General features: G+C 47.8%; 1 protein-coding gene across 1 annotated transcript in view; it reads left to right on the forward strand.

Moving 5' to 3' along the window:
- LOC112215730 (prickle-like protein 2) overlaps nucleotides 1–13,062 on the forward strand; it is a 110,396-nt gene extending 97,334 nt beyond the window's left edge. The window contains exons 7-9 of the mRNA XM_024375057.2: nucleotides 1,190–1,344; nucleotides 1,452–2,247; nucleotides 10,580–13,062. Of these exons, the coding sequence (XP_024230825.1) occupies nucleotides 1,190–1,344; nucleotides 1,452–2,247; nucleotides 10,580–11,583 (1,955 nt within the window). The 3' untranslated portion in view covers nucleotides 11,584–13,062. The remainder of the gene's footprint in view (nucleotides 1–1,189; nucleotides 1,345–1,451; nucleotides 2,248–10,579) is intronic.
- The last annotated feature ends 725 nt before the right edge of the window (nucleotides 13,063–13,787 follow it).

Genomic DNA, 13,787 nt, shown 5'->3' on the forward strand with positions numbered 1-13,787 from the left:
CTCTCCATTGCTGTTCATCTCCTGCCATCCCACTCAGTCTCTCTTGGTAACTTTATATCAATCCCCATTTTCTTTATAGCATTTCTTCCTTTGCTCTATTTTTCACCCTTTCTTTGTCTCTGTGTCTCTTTACATGTATCTTACCCCCTGTCTTCCAGCCTCTCTCTTTCACTGTGTTGTTCCCACACACTATAAAACTCACTTTCTCTTTCTCTGTGTCATTACCGCCATCTCTCCATGTCTCAACTCATTTCATTATTGACATGTTTTTTGTGTGACAAAACACAATGGCGTCATTCAAGGATCCTGTAGTCGTTAAGAGAGAATAGTCATAAAATCTGAGATAGAAATCCATAGCTTCAAGCATTCATGACTAAAGCTTATAATAGAAAACATTACATACCAATTTACAGTAGAAGTCATTTGGAAAGCAGCTGTCACTCGATAGCAGAACAGAACACTCAGAGCCATGTGCATCATTCAGCTGTGCTAAGACATGACTGGCTAGGGAAATGAAGGTGGTTATTATCTGCTGCCCAGAATCCAGTTAGACAGGGGGAAGCTATGAGCCATTCAGACCCAGAGCATGCCATGTTGTGTCCAGATGGACCATGTGAAATATTATTAGTTCCCTTGGTTTAGGAGAAGGGCTTTCTATAAATGTATTTCGTTAAATTATTATATAGACCGCATAATCCCAGTTTTGGGTAAAATCACAATATCAGTTTGTACTGTACTTAATTTCTTCATCCAGTAAATATCATTAAAATATTTTGCAGGCTCATATTTTACAGATTAGCTGTTGGCTTACTGAGAAGTGATACAGTCTCACTGTAGATAATGGGTTTATTAGACTCAGTATGTGATATCCCAACACTGACACCTTATTAGTAGTAAGTAGCAGTATTATTTCAAATTCTAATTGTAACCAGTGTGAAATGGCTAGCTAGCTAGCGGGGTGCACGCTAGCAACATTTCAATCGGTGAAGTCACTCGCTCTGAGACCTTGAAGTAGTTGTATCCCTTGCTCTGCAAGGGCTACGGCTTTTGTGGAGCGATAGGTAACGATGATTTGTGGGTCGCAGTTGTTGACGTGTGCAGAGGGTCCCTGGTTCAAACCCAGGTAGGGGCGAGGAGAGGGATGGAAGCAACACTGTTACATAATGACAGGATCTAATCCTTTCCCCAGGCATTGACCAGGGCCAGATGACATATGACGGGCAGCATTGGCACGCCACAGAGGAGTGTTTCTGCTGTGCCCGCTGTAAGCGTTCCCTCCTGGGGCGCCCCTTCCTGCCCAAACAGGGACAGATCTACTGCTCACGCTCCTGCAGCGCCGGACAGGTGAACAACCACCACTTGACTGAATGTTCAGTTGACCATTGTATAGTATGTGTATTTTATATGTATTTCAATTATATGTTATAAATTCTATAAATTCCATCAATCAGGACCCAGACGAGTCAGACTCATCTGACTCGGCCTTCCAGAGTGCCCGCTCCCGTGAGTCTCACCACAGCATCAAGATTCTAAAACCGGAGCGCCGAAATGCCGAGCAGGAGCGTCGCCAGCCAGCGCCCATGACTGATCGTCTATCTGTTGAGGTGGACCCCCTGTCTATCCAGATGGACCGTCTGAGCCTTGGCTCTAGCCAGACACCCAGTCGAACACCCAGCCGCACACCCAGTCACGCCCCCAGCCGCACCCCTAGTCTCAACCAAGTGTGGATGAGCCGGGATGAACCTTACCCCCCAGCCTATGAGACAGCCAACGAGGGCTCCCAGCAGGATACCTCTCCAACCCCCAATTCCCTGCTCCTGGGCCTGTGTAACCCCAGGAAAGGCTACAGCCCCAGCTCCCACAACCCCCTGCCCCCAGCCCAGAGCCCTGTCAACCCAGGAAAAAGGCCTGAGTCCAGAGCTAAAGTGCAGGGCAACACGAAGCGAACGCCCATGGCGGCACTGAGGGGTCAATCCTTCCAGGACAACTGGATCCACCACAGCCAAGACGAGTTCCGCCCACCCAAGCTGAGGACCCAGATGAGCTTCAACGAGGTGTCCAGCCAAGGCCAGGGCTTCTCGGACAAGAGGAACATCAGCATGCATGGCTTCCAGAGGGACAGCAGGCCCCCCCTGACCAGGACCAGGAAAGCAATGAGCAATGGCATGAGCTTCACAGAGCCCCTCACCCCTCTGGAACAGACCCCCCGAGGATCTATGGAGTCTCTGGCCCTGTCCAATGCTACAGGTACTGTACCCTCTCAACTGAGTTTAGAAGCTACATTGTAGACAAGGGGCTTTATTTTCGGCGGGTGTTAAGCCAGCACAATTGTCAAATGCATGCTCGTTTTGCAATTTCGACCTGTTAAAGCCGGCGCTCTTCTGTTTTCAAAACCTAGCATCAGGATTGGTAAATGACCTAGCTTGCGCTGAGGTGGGAGGGTTGGCAATATTTGGGGTGTATCCTTAAAAACTTGTGCCAAAGTGCAAATTTCAGGTAATGCTGGTCCCCACGATCTAATGAAAGATTCTGACAATGTTTAAAGAACAAATTGGGCCTCCCGAGTGGCGCAATGGTCTAAGGCACTGCATCGCAGACATGGTCGCCAGGTGTACAGTGTTTCCTCCGACACATTGATGCGGCTGGCTTCTGAGTTAAGTGGGCATTGTGTGAAGAAGCAGGGCGGCTTGTGTTTCAGAGGACACACGGCTCTTGACTTTCCCCTCTCACGATTCCATACGGGAGTTGCAAGGATGAGACGAGACTGTAACTAACAATTGGATACCACGATATAGGGGAGAAAATATAGGTAAAAAATAACAAATTAAATGTGTTCTAGGAACATTCTTGCAACATCTGGCGAATGCTTTATGCAAACATTCTATAATCATCAGTACGGCTGGACAGTTTGTGTGTCATGAAAACATTTGTTCTGGGAACTTTCACAGAAGCAATTCTGGTTTGCTGGGAAAACATTACAGGTACATTGTGTTTGTTACGGGATTCTTCCGTCGAAGGAGAGGAGGACCAAAATGCAGCGTGGTTGAAATTCATGTTTGTTTTTAATAAGAAAACTATACATGAATAAACTACAAAATCAACAAACGTGTAAACCCGAAACAGTCCCGTGTGGCACAAACACTGACACAGGAGACAATGACCCACAAAACCCAACACCAAACAGGCTACCTAAATATGGTTCCCAATCAGAGACAATGACTAACACCTGCCTCTGATTGAGAACCATATCAGGCCAAACACAGAAACAGACAAACTAGACACACAACATAGAATGCCCACTCAGATCACACCCTGACCAAACAAAACATAGTTTGCTTTGTATGTTTCTATGGTCAGGGTGTGACAGTACCCCCCCCCCCCCAAGGTGCGGACTCCGGCCGCAAAACCTGAACCTATTGGGGAGGGTCTGGGTGGGCATCTTCCTCGGTGTCGGCTCTGGTGCTGGACGTAGCCCCCACTGCACCATAGTCTTAGTCCGCCACATTGTCCGCTTCCGTGGCCTCCTAACCACGACGACCCTTCTAAATGACCCCACTGGACTGAGGGGCAGCTCGGGACAGAGGGGCGGAAGCTCTGGCAGCTCGGGACAGAGGGGCAGAAGCTCTGGCAGCTCTGGGCTGAGGGGCTCTGGCAGCTCTGGGCTGAGGGGCTCTGGCGCCTCTGGGCTGAGGGACTCTGGCGCCTCAGACTCCGGCAGCGCCGGACAGGCGGGGGACTCCGGCAGCGCCGGAGAGGAGGGAGACTCCGGCAGCGCTGGACAGGCGGGAGACTCCAGCAGCGCTGGAGAGGAGGAAGGCTCTGGCAGCACTGGACAGGTGGGAGCAGCTGTAGGGATGAGACGGAGAGACAGCCTGGTGCGGGGGGCTGCCACCGGAGGGCTGGTGTGTGGAGGTGGTACCGGATAGACCGGACCATGCAGGCGCACTGGAGCTCTTGAGCACCGAGCCTTCCCAACCTTACCTGGTTGAATGCTCCCGGTCGCCCTGCCAGTGCGGGCTATTCCACCTCGCCGCACTGGCAGGGCGACCGGGCTATGCAGGTGAACCGGGGACACCATGCGCAAGGCTGGTGCCATGTAAGCCGGCCCAAGGAAACGCACTGGAGACCAGATGCGTAGAGCCGGCTTCATGGCACTTGGCTCAATGTCCACTCTAGCCCGGCCGATACACGGAGCTGGAATGTACCGCACCGGGCTATGCACCCGCACTGGGGACACCGTGCACTCCAAAGCATAACACGGTGCCTGCCTGGTCTCTCTAGCCCCCGGTAAGCACAGGAAGTTGGCGCAGGTCTCCTACCTGGCTTCGCCATACTCCCTGTGTGACCCCCCCCCAAGAAATTTTTGGGGCTGACTCTCGGGCTTCCATCTGCGTCGCCGTGCTCGTCTCTCCAACTCCATTCTCCTATAACCCTCCTCGCACTTCTCCAGCGAATCCCAGGCGGGCTCCGGCACTCTCCCTGGGTCGACCGCCCACCTGTCTATTTCTTCCCACGTCGTATAGTCCAGACTTCGCTGCTCCTGCTGCCGCTGCCTGTCACCACGCCGCTTGGTCCTGTTGTGGTGGGTGATTCTGTTACGGGATTCTTCCTTCAAAGGAGAGGAGGACCAAAATGCAGCGTGGTTGAAATTCATGTTTGTTTTTAATAAGAAAACTATACATGAATAAACTACAAAAACAACAACATAGAATGCCCACTCAGATCACACCCTGACCAAACAAAACATAGAAACATACAAAGCAAACTATGGTCAGGGTGTGACAGTGTTATTACATTACCTGGAAACTTACTGAGAATGTTTGGGGAATGTTCTGTGGTGGTTGTTACAGATGTTGTGCACAACATTTTAGTGAATGTTAGGAGAACATACCAATGATATTTCCTTAAAAAAATGTTTTTAGGATGTTATCATCCTAATGTTAGATAAAACTAGAACTAGAACGTATTGGGAATCTTAGCTAATGTTCTGGGAATGTTCCCGGTTTGCTGAGAAGACTATCATAAAAGGTCTGGCTCATGTGACTGCTTTGAAATAAATCTTAATTACCAAAGCTTTCTTAAAAGATCAAGTTCGGGAGCATCTATTTTGTATATATGTGGGCTATTGTACATTATTTTATCCAGCTACTGTTATTATTTGCATGTATGTAAAAACCCCTCCATGCCCATCATTGAACGAGAGATAGGATGATCCGGTGACACTCGTATTTAAAAACATTTAAGTGAATATCCTGTAACAATAGCTTGTTTTCTGTTTTTTTAGATTAAAAAACAAGCCCTTATTGCAGGGGTTCCCAAACGTTTTTGTCCCATGGCCCCATTTTGATATCTAAAAATTCTCGTGACCCGAACCATGTGAAACAAATGATGTAATTAACAGCCTATGTTTACTTTTTTAATTGGGGCTACACAGTCAATTGCAAAACCTTCTAACAGTATTTCTGAACTCACCATCATGTACTTTAAATGAGGGGCTATGACAGTCAATTGCAAATTAGTCTGACATAATTTCTCTTATCTCACCAGCACTAATGAAATGGGTGTGCTTAAGCATGTCCCGTCGGAGCTTCTCAAAGTCAGGGGGCGTGGTTGACAGTGCACACCTCATCTCTCCTGTGACATCCAACCTGGATCGATATTTGTTTTTAATGCAGACGAGAGTACTGAATCAGTGTACCATGAGTTGCAATGTCACATTCTGACCTTAGTTCCTTTGTTTTGTCTTTGTTTTAGTATGGTCAGGGCGTGAGTTGGGGTGTGCGGACTATGTTCTTTTTTCTATAATTTGGGATTTCTGTGTTTGGCCTGGTATGGTTCTCAATCAGAGGCAGCTGTCAATCGTTGTCCCTGATTGAGAACCATACTTAGGTAGCCTGGTTTCACCTTTGAGTGGTGAGTGATTATTTTCTGTTCAGTGTTTTTTGTATTCACCGTTCAGGACTGTTTCATTTCGTTCTCGTTATTTTGTGTTCATGATAATAAATTATCAATATGGACACTTACCACGCTGCGCATTGGTCCTCCTCTTCTTCCACCAACAACGGCCGTTACAGAATCACCCACCACAACCGGACCAAGCAGCGTGGTACCCAGGAGCAGCGGGTTCAAGACTCCTGGACTTGGGAGGAGATCTTAGATGGCAAGGGACCCTGGGTACAGCCGGGAGAATATCGCCGCTCCAAGGCAGAGCTGGAGACAGCGAAAGCCGAGAGGCGGTGGTATGAGGAGGCGGCTGGGACGAGAGGCAGCCCCAAAAATGTGTTGGGGGTGTGGCTAAGTCAGGTAGGAGACCTGAGCCAACTCCCCGTGCTTACCGTGGAGAGAGGTGGACCGGGCAGGCACCATGTTATGCCGTGAGGCGCACGGTGTCCCCGGTCTGCAGGCATAGCCCGGTGCGCTACATAGCAGCGCCTCGTATCGGCCCGGGCTAGAGTGGGCATCGAGCCAGGTGCCATGACGCCGGCTCAGCGCATCTGGTCTCCAGTGCGTCTCCTCGGGCCGGTGTACATGGCACCAGCCTTACGCATGGTGTCCCTGGTTCGCCAGCACAGCCCAGTGTGGTCTATTCCACCTCGCCGCACTGGCCTGGCTACGGGGAGCATCCAGCCAGGTAGGGATCTACAGGCTCGGTGCTCGAGACCTCCAGTGCGCCTCCACGGTCCGGTCTATCCGGTGCCTCCTCCACACACCAGGCCTCCGGTGGCAGCCCCCCGCACCAGGCTGTCTCTCCGTCTCTTCCCTACAGGTGCTCACGTCTGTCCTGAGCTGCCAGAGTCTCCCATCTGTCCTGAGCTGCCAGAGTCTCCCGTCTGTCCTTAGATGCCAGAGTCTCCCGTCTGTCCTTAGATTCCAGAGTCTCCCGTCAGTCAGGAGCTGCCAGAGCCGTCCGTTACTCCGGTGCTGCCGGAATCGCCCTTCACTCCGGAACTGCCGGAAACGCCGTCTCTCCGGCGCTGCCGGAATCGTCCTTCACTCCGGAGCTGCCGGAGTCTCCCGCCTGTCCGGTGCTGCCGGAATCTCCCATCCATCCGGGACCTGTGGCTACGGTCCCCAGTCCGAGGTCGGCGGCGAGGGTTGCCGCTATAAAGAGGCCACGGAGGCGGGTTGAGAGGGGGACAAAGACTATGGTGGAGTGGGATCCACCCAGACCCTCCCCTTTAAGTTCAGGTTTTGCGGGCGGAGTCCGCACCTTTTGGGGGGGTACTGTCACGTTCTGACCTTAGTTCCTTTGTTTTGTCTTTGTTTTAGTATGGTCAGGGCATGAGTTGGGGTGTGCAGTCTATGTTCTTTTTTCTATAATTTGGGATTTCTGTGTTTGGCCTGGTATGGTTCTCAATCAGAGGCAGCTGTCAATCGTTGTCCCTGATTGAGGACCATACTTAGGTAGCCTGGTTTCACCTTTGAGTGGTGGGTGATTCTTTTCTGTTCAATGTTTTTGTATTCACCGTTCAGGACTGTTTCGTTTCGTTCTCGTTATCTTGTGTTCATGATAATAAATTACCAATATGGACACTTACCACGCTGCGCATTGGTCCTCCTCTTTTTCCACCAACAACGGCCTTTACATGCAATGCTCGGAGGGAAACGGCACAGTATTCCCTTTGAGTCAGGAACCAAATCTCCTCCATAGTGATCCGTGAATACATTGTCTGCAGAATTCAGGCACATGACAGTGCGATCAGCTGATCGATTTCACTTAAGGGCATGTCAAATGAGCCAGGATCACAGTCAAACGGATTTCGCTGATATGGTCACTCATCTGTATAATGTTTTTGCATTTGCCCTGCATGCTTGCGTTCTTTTCGTTCAGTTTCCCAAAGATGTCTATTACATAGGAAAGGAGACACATGGTCTGTTCATTACACAGACATTCAACAAAGTATGTTTATTTATATTCAGTGTGAATGACAACAGTTCCTCTGTCACGAATTCTGCCGAAGTCGGTTCCTCTCCTTGTCCGGGCGGTGTTCGGCGGTCAATGTCACCAGTCTCCTAGCCATCACCGATTCATTTTCCATTTGTTTTTTCTTGTTTTCCCACACACCTGGTTTTCATTCCATCATTACGTGTTGTGTATTTAACCCTCTGTTCCCCCCATGTCTTTGTGTGGTATTGTTTGTTGTAAATGCTTGTGCACATTGTTGTTCTGGTGCACGACGGGTTTTGTACCCATTCTTTATTATTCTGGATGCCGGTGGTTATATATATATATATATATATATATATATATATACACTGCTCAAAAAAATAAAGGGAACACTTTACAACACAATGTAACTCCAAGTCAATCACACTTCTGTGAAATCAAACTGTCCACTTAGGAAGCAACACTGATTGACAATAAATTTCACATGCTGTTGTGCAAATGGAATAGACAACAGGTGATCAATGTGAGCTGTGGCAAGCAGGTTTGCTGTTTCTGTCAGCGTAGTATCCAGAGCATGGAGGCGCTACCAGGAGACAGGCCAGTACATCAGGAGACGTGGAGGAGGCCGTAGGAGGGCAACAACCCAGCAGCAGGACCGCTACCTCCGCCTTTGTGCAAGGAGGAGCACTGCCAGAGCCCTGCAAAATTACCTCCAGCAGGCCACAAATGTGCATGTGTCTGCTCAAATGGTCAGAAACAGACTCCATGAGGGTGGTATGAGGGCCCGACGTCCACAGGTGGGGGTTGTGCTTACAGCCCAACACCGTGCAGGACGTTTGGCATTTGCCAGAGAACACCAAGATTGGCAAATTCGTCACTGGCGCCCTGTGCTCTTCACAGATGAAAGCAGGTTCACACTGAGCTCGTGACAGACGTGACTGGCTGTAATGGCTGTAATGTAACAAAATGTGGAAAAAGTCAAAGGGTCTGAACACTTTCCAAATGCACTGCAGTTTTACAAACAGGCATGCGCAATGTAGTTTACAATTGGAGTTACCTGCTACATATCTCCAAGTTTGGCGCTCAGCTCTTTCGCCTGCCAGTTGCTCTCAGTGTATCCATTATAGCACAGTGGGTGTATAATACAATGCGTCCATATTGCAGAGGGAGACATTCATAACTAGAGTGCAGAGGCCTGCCCGCCATCCTGTGGTAGATGGAGCCCCATTTTGTGTCGCCCTCTTGATTGCTAGCTATAGAATCAATTCTTAGTTTTACAGTGTAATCTGACAAAGGTGTTGATGTGAGAGTGTGCCAAGAGTGTGCAAAGCTGTCATCAAGGCAAAAGGGTGGCTACTTTGAAGAATCTCAAATGTAAAATATATTTAGATTTGTTTAACACTTGTTGGGTTACTACATGATTCCATATGTGTTATTTCATAGTTGTGATGTCTTCACTATTATTCTACAATGTAGAAAAAGAAAGAAAGAAAAACCCTTGAATGACTAGGTGAACAAACTTTTGACTGGTACTGTATATGTAACAAAATAAAGAAAAACCCTTGAATGAGTAGGTGTACAAACTTTTGACTGGTACTGTATATGTATAACCAGGATTTTGGAAAATCTCCTGCTACCTCATTTTCTTATCAGGTGACCCCTAGTTTGGGAAATGCTGCCTAATAGGCCACCCTTACCCTACTACAGTATATTGAAAGCTGGTTCAACAGCAATGAGTCTAGTGTCTTTCTTATCCTGGCCTAGGGTGGCAGGTAGCCTAGCGATTAAGAGCATTGGGCCAGTAACCAAAAGGTCGCTGGTTGAATTCCTGAGATGACTTTGTGAAAAAACTGTTGATGTGCCCTTGAGCAAGGCACTTAGACCTTAATGCTCCTCCTGTAAGTTGCTCTGGATAAGAGCATCTGCTAAATGTATTTGTATTTCCATGCATTCATCATGTAGCCTGTTTCTAAATGGTCCACTTGTGAGGCATTATTCACATAGGCCTACCTGCAGTGTATAGGCTACTCCATTTGGCTTGTATCCACCCCCGCCTCTTGTCCGGTTATCCAACATATGTGCGGATCCTCCAAACACATGCAAATGATTCAGTCCTATAACAGCAGGCCTAGGTTATATCTTGCTTATTGATAACGTGCCTCAAACATACAATACAATTTACAGGAGCCTAGTATTTTTTACTTGAGGATAAGTGCGACGAGTAAAGGCCTATACTATACTGAAGCCAATTACAACAACGTTGACTGTCAACACTCAAAACATATTGAGCAAACACTGATATTTTTTTGATTGTTTTAATATTGCTGTTACTCGTTATTGTAGCCTATGCTATTTAATAAACTGTATCAATCCACAATGGACTAGGAAAATAATATTCGGTGACCACAGCCGAATTGGAGTTGATGATGACGCAAAGACCATCAATAAGCAACAGAACTTGAGACAACGGCATGCAGTATTGACCAGTGAGGGGTCAAGGACTCGTCACACCTATCATTTATTTATTCATCAAAACCCAGCCCTTTTGAGCCACTGTCAGCTATTGAGTTTATAATTCCCTCAGTGAAAATAGTACAAATATTTGATAATATGATAATAGGGATCATGAATGATTATTTAATACCTTCAGTATCTATATACATGAATAACCTGTGTGTGTATCTTTCCCAGGTAACTCACTGGATGGGGTAAGTAAGCGTCAAGAGCACCTGTCCCGATACTCCATGCCAGACCTTAGTAAGGACTCTGGGATGAATGTGTCTGAGAAGAGTAACATTGGCACACTGGGTTCCTCTGTCCAGTTCCGCAGCTCTGAGTCCCTGACCTCTCGGCCCTACGGGTACCTGAATGCGCCTGTGCAGGTGGGGTACCCCCTGGGGTACTGGGATTCCCCCCAGCCCCTGGCCTTTAAGGGTACAGGTCACGTGGGCCTAATAGGGAGTAGTGGTAACCTCCGCATGACCCCCATGAGTGAGAGGATCCCTCGTCGTCGGCCGAATGGGCCAGAGCCCATACAGCAACAACAACCAACACAATCACGGCGACGCAAACACCGTGGGAATGGTAATGATGGAAACGGCAACCACCGCAGCAGCGGTCGCCACTACCGGCGTTCTCGACGCTCACGCTCTGACAATGCCCTCCACCTGACGGCCGACCGGGGAAGTCATATGATGGAACCCTCGCACCGTCGTGTTCAGGAGGACTATGAACGTTTCCCCGCCGGCCGTACCGCCCGGGACCTGTTTGGGGTGGAGGGCATAGGCGGGTACAGACAGCAGCCTTACAGACCCTGCCCCCGCACCACCTCAGACCTCACCCTGCACAATGCAGTGGGGGGTGGGGGGATGCAGTCGCTGGGCCTTGGGGGACCACACTTGGGTGGGGAGGGATACGGGGAGGGGGCGGACCCCTGGTGCTCCAGCTGCTCCTCATCCTCTGAGTCTGAAGAAGACGAGGGTTACTTCCTGGGGGAGCCCATCCCCAGACCTGTCCAGCTACGCTACCTCCACAATGAGGAGCTGCGCCACAGATACAGCCCTACAGGGATGGGAGGGATGGGGGGCCACCATGGACCCATACATGGACCCCTACATGGAGGAAACCAAGGGCAGCTGCACGGACAGCTCCACATGCGCCAGAGGAGGAAGAGCAAGAACTGCATCATCTCATAGAGAGAGTTAGGGATGGTGAGAATGGAGAGAGAGGGAGTGGGAGGGTGACAGAGAAAAGAAAGTGAGAAAGAAAGGAAGGAGAGGGAGTGGGAGGGGGAGAGAGAAAGGGGGAGAGAGAGTATATGAAAGAGTGATCGTGTGTGTGTCAAAGAGAGGCCTATATATATTTGATGTGTGTGAGTTACACAACTAGCTCTATGCGGGGGGGTATACACCTACACAGTATGAGCTAATCAGGACAAGAAGCCTGCAATGGAGTCAGGTGACTAACAATTGGCAAAAACATCACATTTGTATTGTTTACTGTTTATTATTATATAGCCCAAGAAAGGTTTCGGCATTTGATTGATAAACAGAGTGTGCGTGTGTGTGTGTGTGTGTGTGTGTGTGTGTGTGTGTGTGTGTGTGTGTGTGTGTGTGTGTGTGTGTGTGTGTGTGTGTGTGTGTGTGTGTGTGTGTGTGTGTGTGCCTTCCACAGATACATAACAGAAATATGGGACTTATTCATAACATTTTACTGCTGTAGTGAATTTACCAGCTGTTATTTAAAACCAGTTTAACAATGTCTAGAAATTGGATTTATGCATGCATAATGTTCAGTACGTCAACAAGGCATACAGATAATACAGCAAATAATTGCAATTCATGCTGGAGTTTAGCAACTCTTTAGCATTAGTTTTTCTGTCTTGAAACCGACAAGGGATAAATTCACCATGTCTGTAAAGTTGAATGAATGCTCCTAAATGACTCAGTTTCAAATAGGTATTGGTACACAACTCCAAGAGCACTAATGGCTGAAGTGCTCACATATTTTATGTACCTACTGGACCTTGGAAAACCACCTGAGTGGACCCTCTCATAGCATTGACCAACCAATGACTTATAATCAGTCCATCACTTACTAAGGAGAACCAAAAACTGTCTGGCAAACACCACAGCCCTCCAAAACCAGTCAGCTGAAAGTGTGATTGTGGACGATGTGTGCTAGATAGATGCCATACAGTGTTGTCGTTTACCTCAGTGGAAACCAAGAGCTGCTGGATCTACAGTACAGTTGGCTAGCAGATTGTGTTATCATCCTGTATAAATAGCCTTTGAACCTAACTACACTGCCCTGCTCTCCACGCTTACCAAGGACAGCTCTAGCCTACGCTCCTTGGCCATTCAGGCACAGTAACGTCCTGTATAGTCCTGTTTTCTCCCGCAACATGCTTTGTTTTTCAACGTTATAATATTACTACTAGATGAAACAAATAATAACAATAATAATACCTGTTAAATGTATATAACAGTCAAATAAATGTTATTTAAGTTTTGGATGTAGTAATGTAAATGTTCTGTACATAATGGTCCTAAATATTTATATATATTTTGTAACTACAGAACCATTATTTGTATAACATGATGTAGAGATAGAAAAGGCTTGCATGTTTATTTGTTGATGTTGTGTCATATTGGAATTAAAGTGGATTTCAATGAGCAATGGAAATGTCACATCTTTTAGTGACACGATAACAATAACCATGTTTAATAGGCCATTATAAACGTTTATAAGTGTATATGAATGCTGTAATGCTGCTTGTTCCAGATTTCTGTGGTTGGTTCTAGCTGGAATCCCATGTTGTTTTGGTTGACTGACAGTCTCCGTTCCTTCGGACACCGCTCCAAATACTGGTGTGGAAATACGATCTGTTCATTACCAGTCTGCTGTTATTGGCTGCCTTACTGGCTGGCTGCTTAGTGATCATACATCAATCTAAACGCATCAAAAAAAGAAACATCCTCTCACTGTCAACTATGTTTATTTTCAGCAAACTTAACATGTGTAAATATTTGTATGAACATAACAAGATTCAACAACTGAGACATAAACTGAACAAGTTCCACAGACGTGACTAACAGAAAGGGGGGATCAAAATCTAAATTAACAGTCAGCATCTGGTGTGGCCACCAGTTGCATTAAGTACTGCAGTGCATCTCCTCATGGACTGCACCAGATTTGCCAGTTCTTGCTGTGAGATGTTACCGCACTCTTCCACCAAGGCCCCTGCAAGTTCCCAGACATTTCTGGGGAGAATGGCCCTAGCCTTCACCCTCCGATCCAACAGATCCCAGATGTGCTCAATGGGATTGAGATCAGGGCTCTTCGCTGGCCATGGCAGAACACTGACATTCCTGTCTTGCAGGAAATCCTGCACAGAACG

Source organism: Oncorhynchus tshawytscha, linkage group LG16 (assembly GCF_018296145.1).
Source record: "Oncorhynchus tshawytscha isolate Ot180627B linkage group LG16, Otsh_v2.0, whole genome shotgun sequence".
Lineage (NCBI taxonomy): Eukaryota > Metazoa > Chordata > Actinopteri > Salmoniformes > Salmonidae > Oncorhynchus > Oncorhynchus tshawytscha.